This window comes from Podarcis tiliguerta (assembly GCF_965153285.1).
Source record: "Podarcis tiliguerta genome assembly, chromosome: 13".
Classification (NCBI taxonomy): domain Eukaryota; kingdom Metazoa; phylum Chordata; class Lepidosauria; order Squamata; family Lacertidae; genus Podarcis; species Podarcis tiliguerta.
The window spans coordinates 15,177,060-15,188,679 of NC_139546.1; the positions used below are offsets into that span (position 1 = coordinate 15,177,060).

Genomic DNA, 11,620 nt, shown 5'->3' on the forward strand with positions numbered 1-11,620 from the left:
AGGCGGGATATCAAATCCAAACTCTTCTTCAATGAAACTTGCTATTTAGACCACTGGTCTTCAGCTGGTGAGCTGAAACCCTGCTGAATCACATCCTTATCTAAGGGGATGAGGGGGTGCAATAGCTGCACTTACACCATACAAATATACAGGTGTTTTCTCAACCCCATTACGCGGGGGTTACGTTCCGGGCCCCCTCGCACATAAAATAATTATGAGCCATGAGGACTCTCCAGCAGCTCTCTCCCACCACTTCTGGGTTTTGATCAAATTATTTGTTTCCCAGCGCCGCACCTATATGCATTTGCGCTCGAGTTGATCACACATAAGTGGGGAGAAGTCTGTGTGGTAAATAATTAAGAAATGGTTCCCCAAATGCATGTCTGTGTTAAAGGTGGGTTCTGGGTCAGAGGAGCTTGAGGACTACTGATTTTGCTAGTGAACTAAGGATAGGATTTTATGTAAACACGGGGTTTCGAATACAGAGGCAGAGGTGGGGAGTGTTCATAGGAGAAATTTGGTGCTTAGTCCTTTTCACGGATTCTCTCTCTGAGCAAATCATTTGTTGGTCTCCCCCTGAGTCTTCCCTCTTCTTTCCCCCACCTCAAACTTCTGTACAGCATTCCGCAATGCTTACGATTCCTTCAGCAAGGACTTTGATGGAACCATTGATCTTGGAGCCCTGCAGAGCACGGCCTATAACTTGGGAATCAACTTAACCGAGGAGGAAGCCTTTGATGAGCTGGTGTACGCCGACACAGATAGTGAGTGCTGTCTGCAGCTGAAGCAAAATATGGGGGGGGGCACCTCTCTTTTTTGGGGGGGGCAGCTCAGAGACCAGGGAAAGCAAGAACAGCTGCCCGAAGGACTTCCAAGGAGAGGGGAGAAGAGGCTGAGGGAACACTCCAGAAGGAGTGGAGATGGGCAGGGTATAAAAAATTATTATTATTATTATTATTATTATTATTATTATTATTATTAGGTGTTCAAGAAAGGTTGAGAGGCTGCCAGCTCTGCAGGCAAGGGCTCCTCAGCCCCACAGGGGTGCTGCAGAAAGAATGTACAGTGGTACCTCGCAAGACGAATGCCTCGGAAGACGAAAAACTCGCAAGATGAAAGAGTTTTTCTTTTTCTGAGTTGCTTCGCAAGACGGATTTCCCTATGGGCTTGCTTCGCAAGACGAAACGTCTTGCACCTTTTTTTTTAAACCGCCAATGCATTCCTATGGGAAACCGTCAATACACAGTGGTGCTTCGCAAGACGAAAAAATTCACAAGACGAAAAATCTCGCAGAACGAATTAATTTCGTCTTGCGAGGCACCACTGTAGTTGGTTAAGGGAGTCAAGGGCTCAAATAGGTTGAAACCCTCTGTTATGTGTTATAATTTAGAGTTACTTGACATTTTCAGAAGGTAAAAGCAAAATTATTGGTTTTCCGAAAGCAGTTTATGTGCTTCTTCATGAAACGTAGACTTACCAAGCTAAATGTGGTCCAGTCACAAATATAATAGCAGACCCACAAACTGAAGAAATTTGCAAAAATAAAGTCTTACTTCCTAAAACGACATACCCTTCTCCAGCATGCACAGAACTGAGTCACAGCATGCAAGTGAATGAATGGAAGTCTGAGAATGACAAGGTTGCCCAGCGGCAACTACTGTTAGGAGTAATTCATTATTGTGATTCACTGTCTCAGGCCGTCTAATCAGCTCTTTATTGTCTGTGTGTGTGTGTGTGTGTGTGTGTGTTGTCCTGCAGGAGATGGAAAGGTGAATTTCACAGACTTCCTAAACATCATCACAGACAGCAACCGCTTCATCCAGGCCGTAGGTGAGATAAAACATATTGTCGTTTAGGGTCACATCAAAGAAGCGTTTGCAAACTCTGTATGAGAAATCGCGTTGGCAAAAACGTAGCTCCACAGCGCCATCTGGTGCCACAGCGTTATAATGTGTATAAAACGCTTTTTCTTTACCAATTTAGCTGAGTCCTAGGCCTGATCCCTGCTCTCTCTGTATGGACTCTGCAGCATCTTGGGAGTTTCTGTGGGAAGATGTCTGTAGCTACACAAGGCTAATTTGCTGGTGGTGGCCATTAAGATGGATATCTGAGGCGTTGTTGTTTTCTGGATTAAAATCGGAGCCACTCACCTCTCCTTCCTTTCCCCAACTGCAGCAGTTATAGCCATGGCTTGAAAGGGGGGAGGAAATGGGAGCTTCTCTAATCGCTCTGTATCCCCCCATTCCTCTCAGCCCCCAGGAAAGGTGACATGGAGACTGTTGACGCCCGAGGGATCTTGTTATTTGAGCTTTTGTCAAAGCTTGTGGAGACTTCTATGCTGCCAAGGAAAACCACTGTGAATATTGTCAGGTGAGAAACTGGGGCAGGGTATGTGTGTGATTGATTGATTGATTGATTGATTGATTATTTATTTATTAGGGAGCCAGTTTGGTTAGAATGCTGGTTTTAGGAGATCAGTATTCAGATCCCTGCTCAGCCATGAAACTCACTGAGTGTTGTTGGTTTTTTTGTATTGTTTATTTGTTTGTTTACTACAAAAAATATTGTAATATACGGTAAGGTTAATTGCGAGGAATGGAATGTGAATTTGAAATACAGTGGTGCCCCGCATGACGAATGCCTCGCAAGACGGAAAACCCGCAAGACGAAAGGGTTTTCCGTCTGCAGAGGCGCTTCGCAAGACGAATTTCCCTATGGGCTTGCTTCGCAAGACGAAAATTGACGAAAATTTTCGGGGGGGGGGTTGCTCCAAAACCCCTTTTTCTGAATCGCTAAGCTGCTAAAAGCATTTTAGCAGCAAAGCCGCTAATCCCCCAAGCCTTAAAAAGCCGTTTTTAGCCCTTAAAATGTCAATAGCGCTAATAGCGCTACTCCGTCAATGGGCTTGCTTCACAAGACGAAAAAACCGCAAGACGAAAAGACTCCCGGAATGGATTCTTTTCGTCTTGCAAGGCACCACTGTAACTGGGAAAGTAATCAGCAAGAAGCGGAAACTATGGACACATCGACGATGGAGTGCAGAAAACCAGTTTTTTTGGGGGGGTGTATTAAATTTGCTTTGGTAAAATTTGGAAAATCAATAAAAACGATTTGGCAAAAAAGAGGGAGGAAAGAAAGAAAGAAAGAAAGAAAGAAAGAAAGAAAGAAAGAAAGAAAATGTCTCCTTCTTGAGTCATTCATTCATGTGTTGGTTCATTGGCTGTCAGTTTCTGGCCTGCAGTGGGGCAACGGCTCTTAGGTGAACAGCTCTCCTTGGAGGAACTGTGGGATAGACATTTTGGGTTACTGGTTCAATGACGTTTGGAGTTTTTAATTCCCCCACTTTCAGATGAAGGGTGTGCAACCTCTCACATATCCAGTGGAGTTTTCATTGCCTCAGGACCTTAGCTAGATTTCCAGGCTCATCCCTAGTGAACAGACAAGAAAATATGCAGTAAAGATAAGCCTGTATGATATGCAACAGTCCACACAAGTAAAATATGTTTTCCTATGTATAATATTCAAGTCCACGCAAGTAGCCCAGGACTACAGAGTTCAGTTCCTTCACATTCTGTAGCGTTTAGCCTTTGTCTCAGTGTTGTTCCTTTGCTTGCCTCCTAGCTACTACCGGCAAAAGTTCCTGGAATCTACTGGCAAGAAAGCTTGGCGCTCCGATAGCATTACTGAGGGCAAGTCTGCTCAGAAGAAAGGTCCCATGAAAAAATCCAAATCCACCTCCCTGTCTGCTTTTGCTGGCGCTGCCCGCATCTGCGTCATGAAAGACAAGGAGTTGGAGGAGTATGTGGAACAGCTCCGAGGTGAAAAATGCCTGTGTAGCCAGTTTGTGGCCGATAAAAGTAGTTGCTAAGAACAGAGTTGGGTCTGTCAGAGAGAGGGGCTCAAAAAAAAAAGATTCTTACTGTCTTGCATCAGTTAGCACACTGACGATTGGTACGAAGCACATTAAAACTTGGTTAGATTTTACATCTGTCCTCCATCCACCTTTAAACAAACATCCCCCATGAAAATACTTAGGCTAGAATAAATCACAGACACTTGGCTTTGCAAATAAGTGATGGTTTTACTTAGAGTTTCCGCAATTACAATAAAGAAGTCTCAACCCATTGGCTGTAAAAGTAAGGAAGAAAAGGTTCCAAACAATTTGAAAAGAACTTAGTTTCATTACAAAAGAAATCATGTAGCATTTGCATTTGCTAAGTCATTCAGGCTGTAGACATGTGGCTACTTAATTCTTCCAGGAAGGTAGAGTGCTGAGGGGGGAGGGGTAAGAAGAGGCAAAGGCTGCTGGGAGATTGCTAAGGTCCTCCAAGGTCACTTGAGCTCATTTCTGGCTCACGTTAACCCTTTCATGTATGCAAGCATCAGTACCACAGGGTCATGGATTGGGAAACAGGAAATGTTGGCCGTGAAGTGCTGTGCTGACCACCAGCAATCCTGCTCTGCTTTTGCTTTACTGTGAGAACTAGTTTTGGGGTCAGGTTCTCATAGATTCTCAGATAAGCCATTCCTCCTTTTTTTGGTATTACTATTTTACTGAAATAGTAATAGTAATAAAATAGTAATAGTAATAAAATAGTAATACTTTAACCCACAGCGGGTGGCGCTGTGGGTTAAAGCCTCAGCGTCTAGGGCTTGCCGATCAAAAGGTCGGCGGTTCGAATCCCCGCAGCGGGGTGCGTCCCGTTGTTCGGTCCCAGCGCCTGCCAACCTAGCAGTTCGAAAGCACTCCCGGGTGCAAGTAGATAAATAGGGACCGCTTACTAGCGGGAAGGTAAACGGCGTTTCCGTGTGCGGCTCTGGCTCACCAGAGCAGCGATGTCACACTGGCCACGTGACCCGGAAGTGTCTTCGGACAGCGCTGGCCCCCGGCCTCTTTGAGTGAGATGGGCGCACAACCCTAGAGTCTGTCAAGACTGGCCCGTACGGGCAGGGGTACCTTTACCTTTATTTTACTGAAAGAATTTTGATCATAAAGAAATAAAGTGATGCAGAAGAGAAGAACGAGAAAAGCAAAAAAAAAGAACAAAAAATGTGAGGAAAGAAACAATATACAAAAATGCAATGTAATATACTCCCATAGATTCTTATATAAATATATATGATGTTATTATCCTAATACATATATAGCATTGTTAGGATGTGGTTACCTGGAGAAGGGCATAACTCTGTTGCTGTTGATTTACGTGTAATGCATGTAGATGTCAGTATGCATTTATTATTATTATTAATTGATTGCATTATTATCCCACCTTTTCCTCCAAGGAGCTCCTGGTGGTGTCAATGGGTCTCCCTTTCCTCGTTTAATCCCCACAACCACCCTCTGGGATGGGTCAGGCTGAGAGGCAATGAGTGGCCCAAGGTCCCCCAGTGACCTTCATGGACGAGTGGGGATTTGAACCCCGTTCTCCCAGGTCCTAGTCCAGTACTCGAACCGCTACACCACCCGGGCTCCACAGGGTATAAGAGGACAGGTCTGTGCCTCAAGGGACTCAACCTATAATTTGCTAACTGGATGAATGGATGCACAGTTCGGTTCCACTTTGTTACGGCAGTATATTGGGCCTAGGGGTTGGCGCCATAGGCTTTGTAGAAAAAGTGGGTTTGGGGGAGGGATTTGATGCAAGAAGGGGTGCATCAGGCTTGACTACTGTAATTTGCTCTACGCGGGGCTGCCCTTGAAGCTGTCCCAGAAACTCCAGCGGGTGCAGAATGCCGCAGCGAGGCTCCTCACGGGGTCTCTGCCATGGGAGCATATTCACCCAGTGCTTTTCCAGCTGCACTGGCTCCCGGTGGAGTACAGGGTCAGATTTAAGGTGCTGCTTTTGACCTTTAAAGCCCTTCACGGCCTAGGACCCTCGTACCTACGGGACCGCCTCTCCTGGTATGCCCCATGGAGAGCCTCAAGGTCCATAAATAGCAACACCCTAGAGGTCCCGGGCCCTAAGGAAGTTAGATTGGCTTCAACCAGAGCCAGCCAGGGCCTTTTCAACTCTGGCTCCGGCCTGGTGGAACGCTCTGCCTCATGAGACCAGGGCCCTGCAGGATCTGATTTCTTTCCGCAGGGCCTGTAAGACAGAGCTGCTCCGCCTGGCCTTTGGCTTGGAGCCAATTTGATTCCCTCCCCCCTCTTTCTTTTTTCTTTTCCTTTCTCTTCCTGTGATGAGGCTACATTTTAATATTTCAATATTTTAATGTTGTATTTTAATTTTGTTTTTAAGTTGTATTCATTCAACTTATTTTTATTATTGCTTGTTAGCCGCCCTGAGCCTGGCCTTGGCGGGGGAGGACAGGGTATAAATAAAAAATTATTATTATTATTATTAATATCATGGAGGCGTTCTCTGGGAAGGCATTTCTGGGGGCAAGAGACCTACCCACTGCCCCATGGCCTTCCTGCTCAATCCAGACCTAGCTTTGCTCCCCTCCTACCTCAGGCACACCCTTTCCTAACGCTTGGTTCCCTTATTCCTTTCCTGTTTTGCCAGAAAAAATTGCCCCATCAGAGAGTCCCTATTCTCAGGTGCCCATCTTCCCCTTGATCCCTAACCAAGATGGCCTGACGCCGGGAAGGCCAAAGAAGAACCTCCAGAAGCTGGAGCAGCTGAGGAGGCAGGAGCCCATCTCCTCTTTTGAGGACCACTTCTTCCATAAGAAAAGATGGCTAAAGCAAGAGGTGAGAGCAGGATGCCTTCTGTACCAGGCTCAGACCTAGCAGCTGTTTCCAACGTCACACGCAATGAAACTCTGGGATACACATTAGTCTGTGTTCCCCATTTTCAAGGAACAAGAGGTTCCAGTGCCTCCCAGTTTAGTTTTGTTTGGATTAGTGGGCACTGAAGATTTACGTCACCTTGTTGTTGCTGTTTAGTCGTCTTAGTTGTGTTCGACTCTCCGTGACCCCATGAACCAGAGCATGCCTTGGAAACTCACTTTATGTGTGAGTTCTTCCTATATGTTCTTCCTAAACATTAGGAAGAACTTCCTGACAGTAAGAGCTGTTCGACAGTGGAATTTGCTGCCAAGGAGTGTGGTGGAGTCTCCTTCTTTGGAGGTCTTTAAGCAGAGGCTTGACAACCATATGTCAGGAGTGTTCTGATGGTGTTTCCTGCTTGGCAGGGGGTTGGACTCGATGGCCCTTGTGGTCTATTCCAACTCTATGATTCTATGTCCATGGAGTTTTCTTGGCAAAATACTGGAGTGGTTTGCCAGTTCCTTCTCTAGGTGGATCACAGTTAGTCTAGACTCTCAGCTATGACCTGTCCGTCTTGGGTGGCCCTGCACGGCCTAGCTCATAGCTTCTTGAAGTTATTCAAGCCCCTTCGCCACAACAAGGCAATAATCCATGAAGGGGTTATGTCACCTTATTGCCCCCAAATACAGTACAGACCTAGATGGATTGGTTTTTAAAAAAAAACATGAAACAGATCCTAATGATTTTTGTTCATTGCCAATCACACCCAGCTAAGTCTTACTAGATCTCAATCTCTATAATTCAGAACTAATCTTTTTGCTGAGCACCAATACATTTGCATGGGCATCTTCCCAAATTGGGGGGTGGGAATGTGCTAACACTTTTTGTGCTGCCAGTCAGAGGCGTGCAGGGTGCAATATTGAGAGGGGGAACAAACAGGCACCCCTCACAGTAAGGTAAAGGTACCCCTGCCCGTACGGGCCAGTCTTGACAGACTCTAGGGTTGTGCGCCCATCTCACTCAAGAGGCCGGGGGCCAGCGCTGTCCGGACACACTTCCGGGTCACGTGGCCAACGTGACATCGTTGCTCTGGCGAGCCAGAGCCGCACACGGAAACGCCGTTTACCTTCCCGCTAGTAAGCGGTCCCTATTTATCTACTTGCACCCGAGAGTGCTTTCGAACTGCTAGGTTGGCAGGCGCTGGGACCGAACAACGGGAGCGCACCCCGCCGCGGGGATTCGAACCGCCGACCTTTCGATCGGCAAGCCCTAGGCGCTGAGGCTTTTACCCACAGCACCACCCGCGTCCCTACCCCTCACAGTAGGCTCCTTCATTTGAGCCTAGCTTTGGACCAGAAGGAGCCGCACCTTGGCTGTGGTGCTTGTGCCTGGTGCAGCAGCTCTGTCCCCGTATCAGGCCACCCACCCTCCTTTGCTGTGAGGCACCTTGTGCCCAGCTACAGTAGCTGAGCAGCAAAGCTGCCACCTGCTCTCCACGGCCAGGTCAGGCCTGACCATGCTGCACAGAGTAGGAAGAGAGGCGGCAGCAGTTTCCTCACCCCTCTCCTACCCTGAACTGTGGTGTGTGGGACTTAGCTGCCGCTGCTGGTCTTTCCAGACTTGATGGTTAAGCTTTCATTTTCTTTCTCCTTTCCTTTCTTTCATTCTTTTCTGTACAGCCTAAATCCAACAAGCCCAAAAAGCTTTCCCTCACTCTCGCACCACAGCTGACACATGGAAAGCGGCGTTTTACTTTTGACAATCTGGAAGAGATCCGACGAGAGGTATGCTAGTCTCTGTGTGTGTGTGTTGTTGATTTTCCAGCAAAGATAGAAAAACGCAAACAGGAAAAAGAAAGGAAATATACAGAAATGATAACAACATCCCCAAAGCAGTCCCCCTGCCCACATTCCCTGCAACAATATAGATTATAAAAAGACCAGGAGTTGCCAAAAGATTCCCACTCTAGTATACTGCTCCATAGATGCTCATGCGTTGAAGGTGGGCAATAAGCCGTCTTCTTTAGTCCTTACGTGAGAAAGGAAATTGGTCCAAATGATCCAAAGAGAGGTTAAGCGCTGGCACCCTTCAGTAGGTTGGGTTCTGTCTAAGCCACATGTCCGTATGGTGGAATCCTAACATGTCCGAGTAGAATGGAACTTTCTCCTGGCAGAGTGGCAACAGGATTGCTGCCCGGGTCCCGCTGAAATCAATGGAGCTTCAGCTGGATCCGTGGCTAACTTGCCCCACCGATTTCAGTAAGCCGCAGTGAGCACAGTCTACGCATGTTTGGCAGCCTTTCTTCCTTCATATCTTCCCCCAATTTGTGGTCAGTGTGCTGCTGGAGCTTGCAGGAGGACACAGTGGCAAGGCAGGGCTAGAGCACACTCTACTCTATATAGAGGGAAGAATGCCTGACTAGGGCACTCCGATTAACTTCCCGTCTGCGTAAATTTCCCTTGCCGTTAGCCATTACAGTGGTACTTCTGGTTGCGAACGGGATCCGTTCCGGAGGCCCGTTCGCAACATGAAAAGAACGCAACCTGCAGTGGCGCATCTGCAGGTTGCGATTCGCCGCTTCTGCGTATGCGCATGACATCATTTTTCCGCTTCTGCGCATGTGCGAGCGGCGAAGCCCAGAAGGAACTCTTTCCGGTACTTCTGGGTCGCCATGGGACGTAACCTGAAAGAACGTAAGATGAAGTGGACGTAACATGAGGTACGACTGTACTGTTCTGACAGCTTCATCTCCCCTTCCAACCTGTATCCCGCTCAGGTGAAGAAAGCAACAGACGCCTACCGGATGGCAATCGCTCTCCGCGAGCGCAACAAGTCCCTGAAACTCTGGAAGAGAGTGCGCGGCGCCGAGATTGGGCTGGACTCGGGGAACCCCAGCTTCTACCAGACCTTCTCCACGTACTCCTGGTCGTGGAACGTCTGCCAGGAACTACTGACGCCCCGAGAACTCCAAGAATACGACAGGAAAACGTATCAGGAAAGCTGCCGGTCATCCGCTGCCGGGGAAAAGCTGATCAGGGCAGGCGGGAGGCATAAAGGAAGCAAGAAGTAGCCCCCCCAGATGCTGCTTACTGTGGCATCCTCCTCTTCACCGGAGGGCGCTCCGTAGGATGATCTCGGGCTGGCATCCGGGACGCAACTCCCATGTTGGGAAATGCAGGGCTTCAGCTTTGTACACTGGCAAAATACAGTGAGAAATTAAGGTAGAAAAGGCAAACCTCCTGTGTCGTGGCTTCTGCTTTTCTCCTGTTCCTGAGTCTTGCCCAGCTAGGAGGGAAAGGGAAAGCAGGAAGTGGGTGGGGGAAGCATTTGATCTTGACTGCCAAGAGCCATTTCGTGATTCAAACAGAAGTCTTCCGATCTGCATTTTTACAGCATCTCCATAGATCCCCCACCTCTCGTAAACAAATAGGGATCCACTTTTAGACTGAACTTTAAGCAATCCCTGGCGTTCTGAATTTCAAACTTTGGGATTTCCACACAACCCTTTGCAAGAAATTCCCGCATCTCAATCATCCCGATTCAATTTTATTCAGAAGTACTTAGAAGTACTTAGGGACACGGGTGGCGTTGTGGGTTAAACCACAGAGCCTAGGACTTGCTGATCAGAAGGTGAGCACTTTGAATCCCCGTGACGGGGTGAGCTCCCGTTGCTCGGTCCCCGCTCCTGCCAACCTAGCAGTTTGAAAGTACGTCAAAGTGCAAGTAGATAAATAGGTACCGCTCCGGCGGGAAGGTAAATGGCGTTTCCGTGCGCTGCTCTGGTTCGCCAGAAACGGCTTAGTCATGCTGGCCACATGACCCGGAAGCTGTACACCAGCTCCCTCGGCCAATAAAGCAAGATGAGCGCCGCAACCCCAGAGTCGGTCACGACTGGACCTAATAGTCAGGGGTCCCTTTACCTTTACCTTTTACTTAGAATCATAGAATCCTATTGTACAAGGGATGGGCAGTCCTCCTACCTTATTAATCCTTCCTAGAAAACTGTGAAGTGAGCCATCGTTGCTCTTCTTATTTTGCTGACGAGAAATTATGCCTTGTATATTCTCAAGCACAGGCTAGGCAAAATAATTGCTTTTTCTCTAGGAATGGGTCTAAGAAAATGGGGGGGGGGGAGGAGCTGCAGTCCTTGGATAACACCTGAAAGAAAGAATATGTTCTATAGCCATAGCCCATGATGCTCATTTGTGTTGCTCCAGCAGTCCTTGCTTTCCTGAGGTTCTGCTTTAGGTGAGTGAAATCTTTTTGGGCATCATCAAAATGGGGGAAAGTATGAAGCATTGAGACATAGATGGCAGCAAGGAGTCATGCTCCCCAAATCTAACTCAGCCACATTTGAAAGTTGAATGAGACTGATATCAGGTCTGGGTTTACAGCGTGCTTCTTCAAAGATTGTGCACCACACAAACCTGAATTTTACAACCTAGGTAATTTATACAAAGCAACATGTGTATGTTTTTGCACAATTTAGGTTGTATACACATTACTGCTTAACTCTGGCTCCACTGCACGCCCGCTGCTGGTATTTGAAGCTCAGTATGCACATAGGATCCTGAAGCTGAGACTCCAATACTTTGGCCACCTCATGAGAAGAGAAGACTCCCTGGAAAAGACCCTGATGTTGGGAAAGATGGAGGGCACAAGGAGAAGGGGACGACAGAGGACGAGATGGTTGGATAGTGTTCTCAAAACATGAGTTGGACCAAACTGCGGGTGGCAATGGAAGACAGGAGTGGCTGGTGTGCTCTGGTCCATGGGGTCACGAAGAGTCAGACACGACTAAACAACAACAACATACACATAGGGTTGCCATATTTCAAAAAGTGATAATCTGGACACAAACGTTGAGCTTTTTTTAGGTTTCCCAAAGTTGTTGAGCTTCTTATGGCA

The 11,620-nt window shown here is 47.5% G+C and overlaps 1 protein-coding gene across 8 annotated transcripts in view; it reads left to right on the forward strand.

The window, feature by feature from the left end:
- Nucleotides 1-9,947, forward strand: part of LOC310661417 (uncharacterized protein) — a 122,396-nt gene extending 112,449 nt beyond the window's left edge. For all 8 annotated transcript variants that reach the window (XM_083407347.1, XM_083407349.1, XM_083407348.1 and 5 more), the window contains 7 exons: nucleotides 621-764; nucleotides 1,759-1,830; nucleotides 2,253-2,370; nucleotides 3,622-3,818; nucleotides 6,507-6,694; nucleotides 8,392-8,496; nucleotides 9,489-9,947. In XM_083407347.1, coding sequence (XP_083263473.1) covers nucleotides 621-764; nucleotides 1,759-1,830; nucleotides 2,253-2,370; nucleotides 3,622-3,818; nucleotides 6,507-6,694; nucleotides 8,392-8,496; nucleotides 9,489-9,782 — 1,118 coding nt within the window. In that variant the 3' untranslated portion in view covers nucleotides 9,783-9,947. The remainder of the gene's footprint in view (nucleotides 1-620; nucleotides 765-1,758; nucleotides 1,831-2,252; nucleotides 2,371-3,621; nucleotides 3,819-6,506; nucleotides 6,695-8,391; nucleotides 8,497-9,488) is intronic.
- Nucleotides 9,948-11,620: the final 1,673 nt, after the last annotated feature.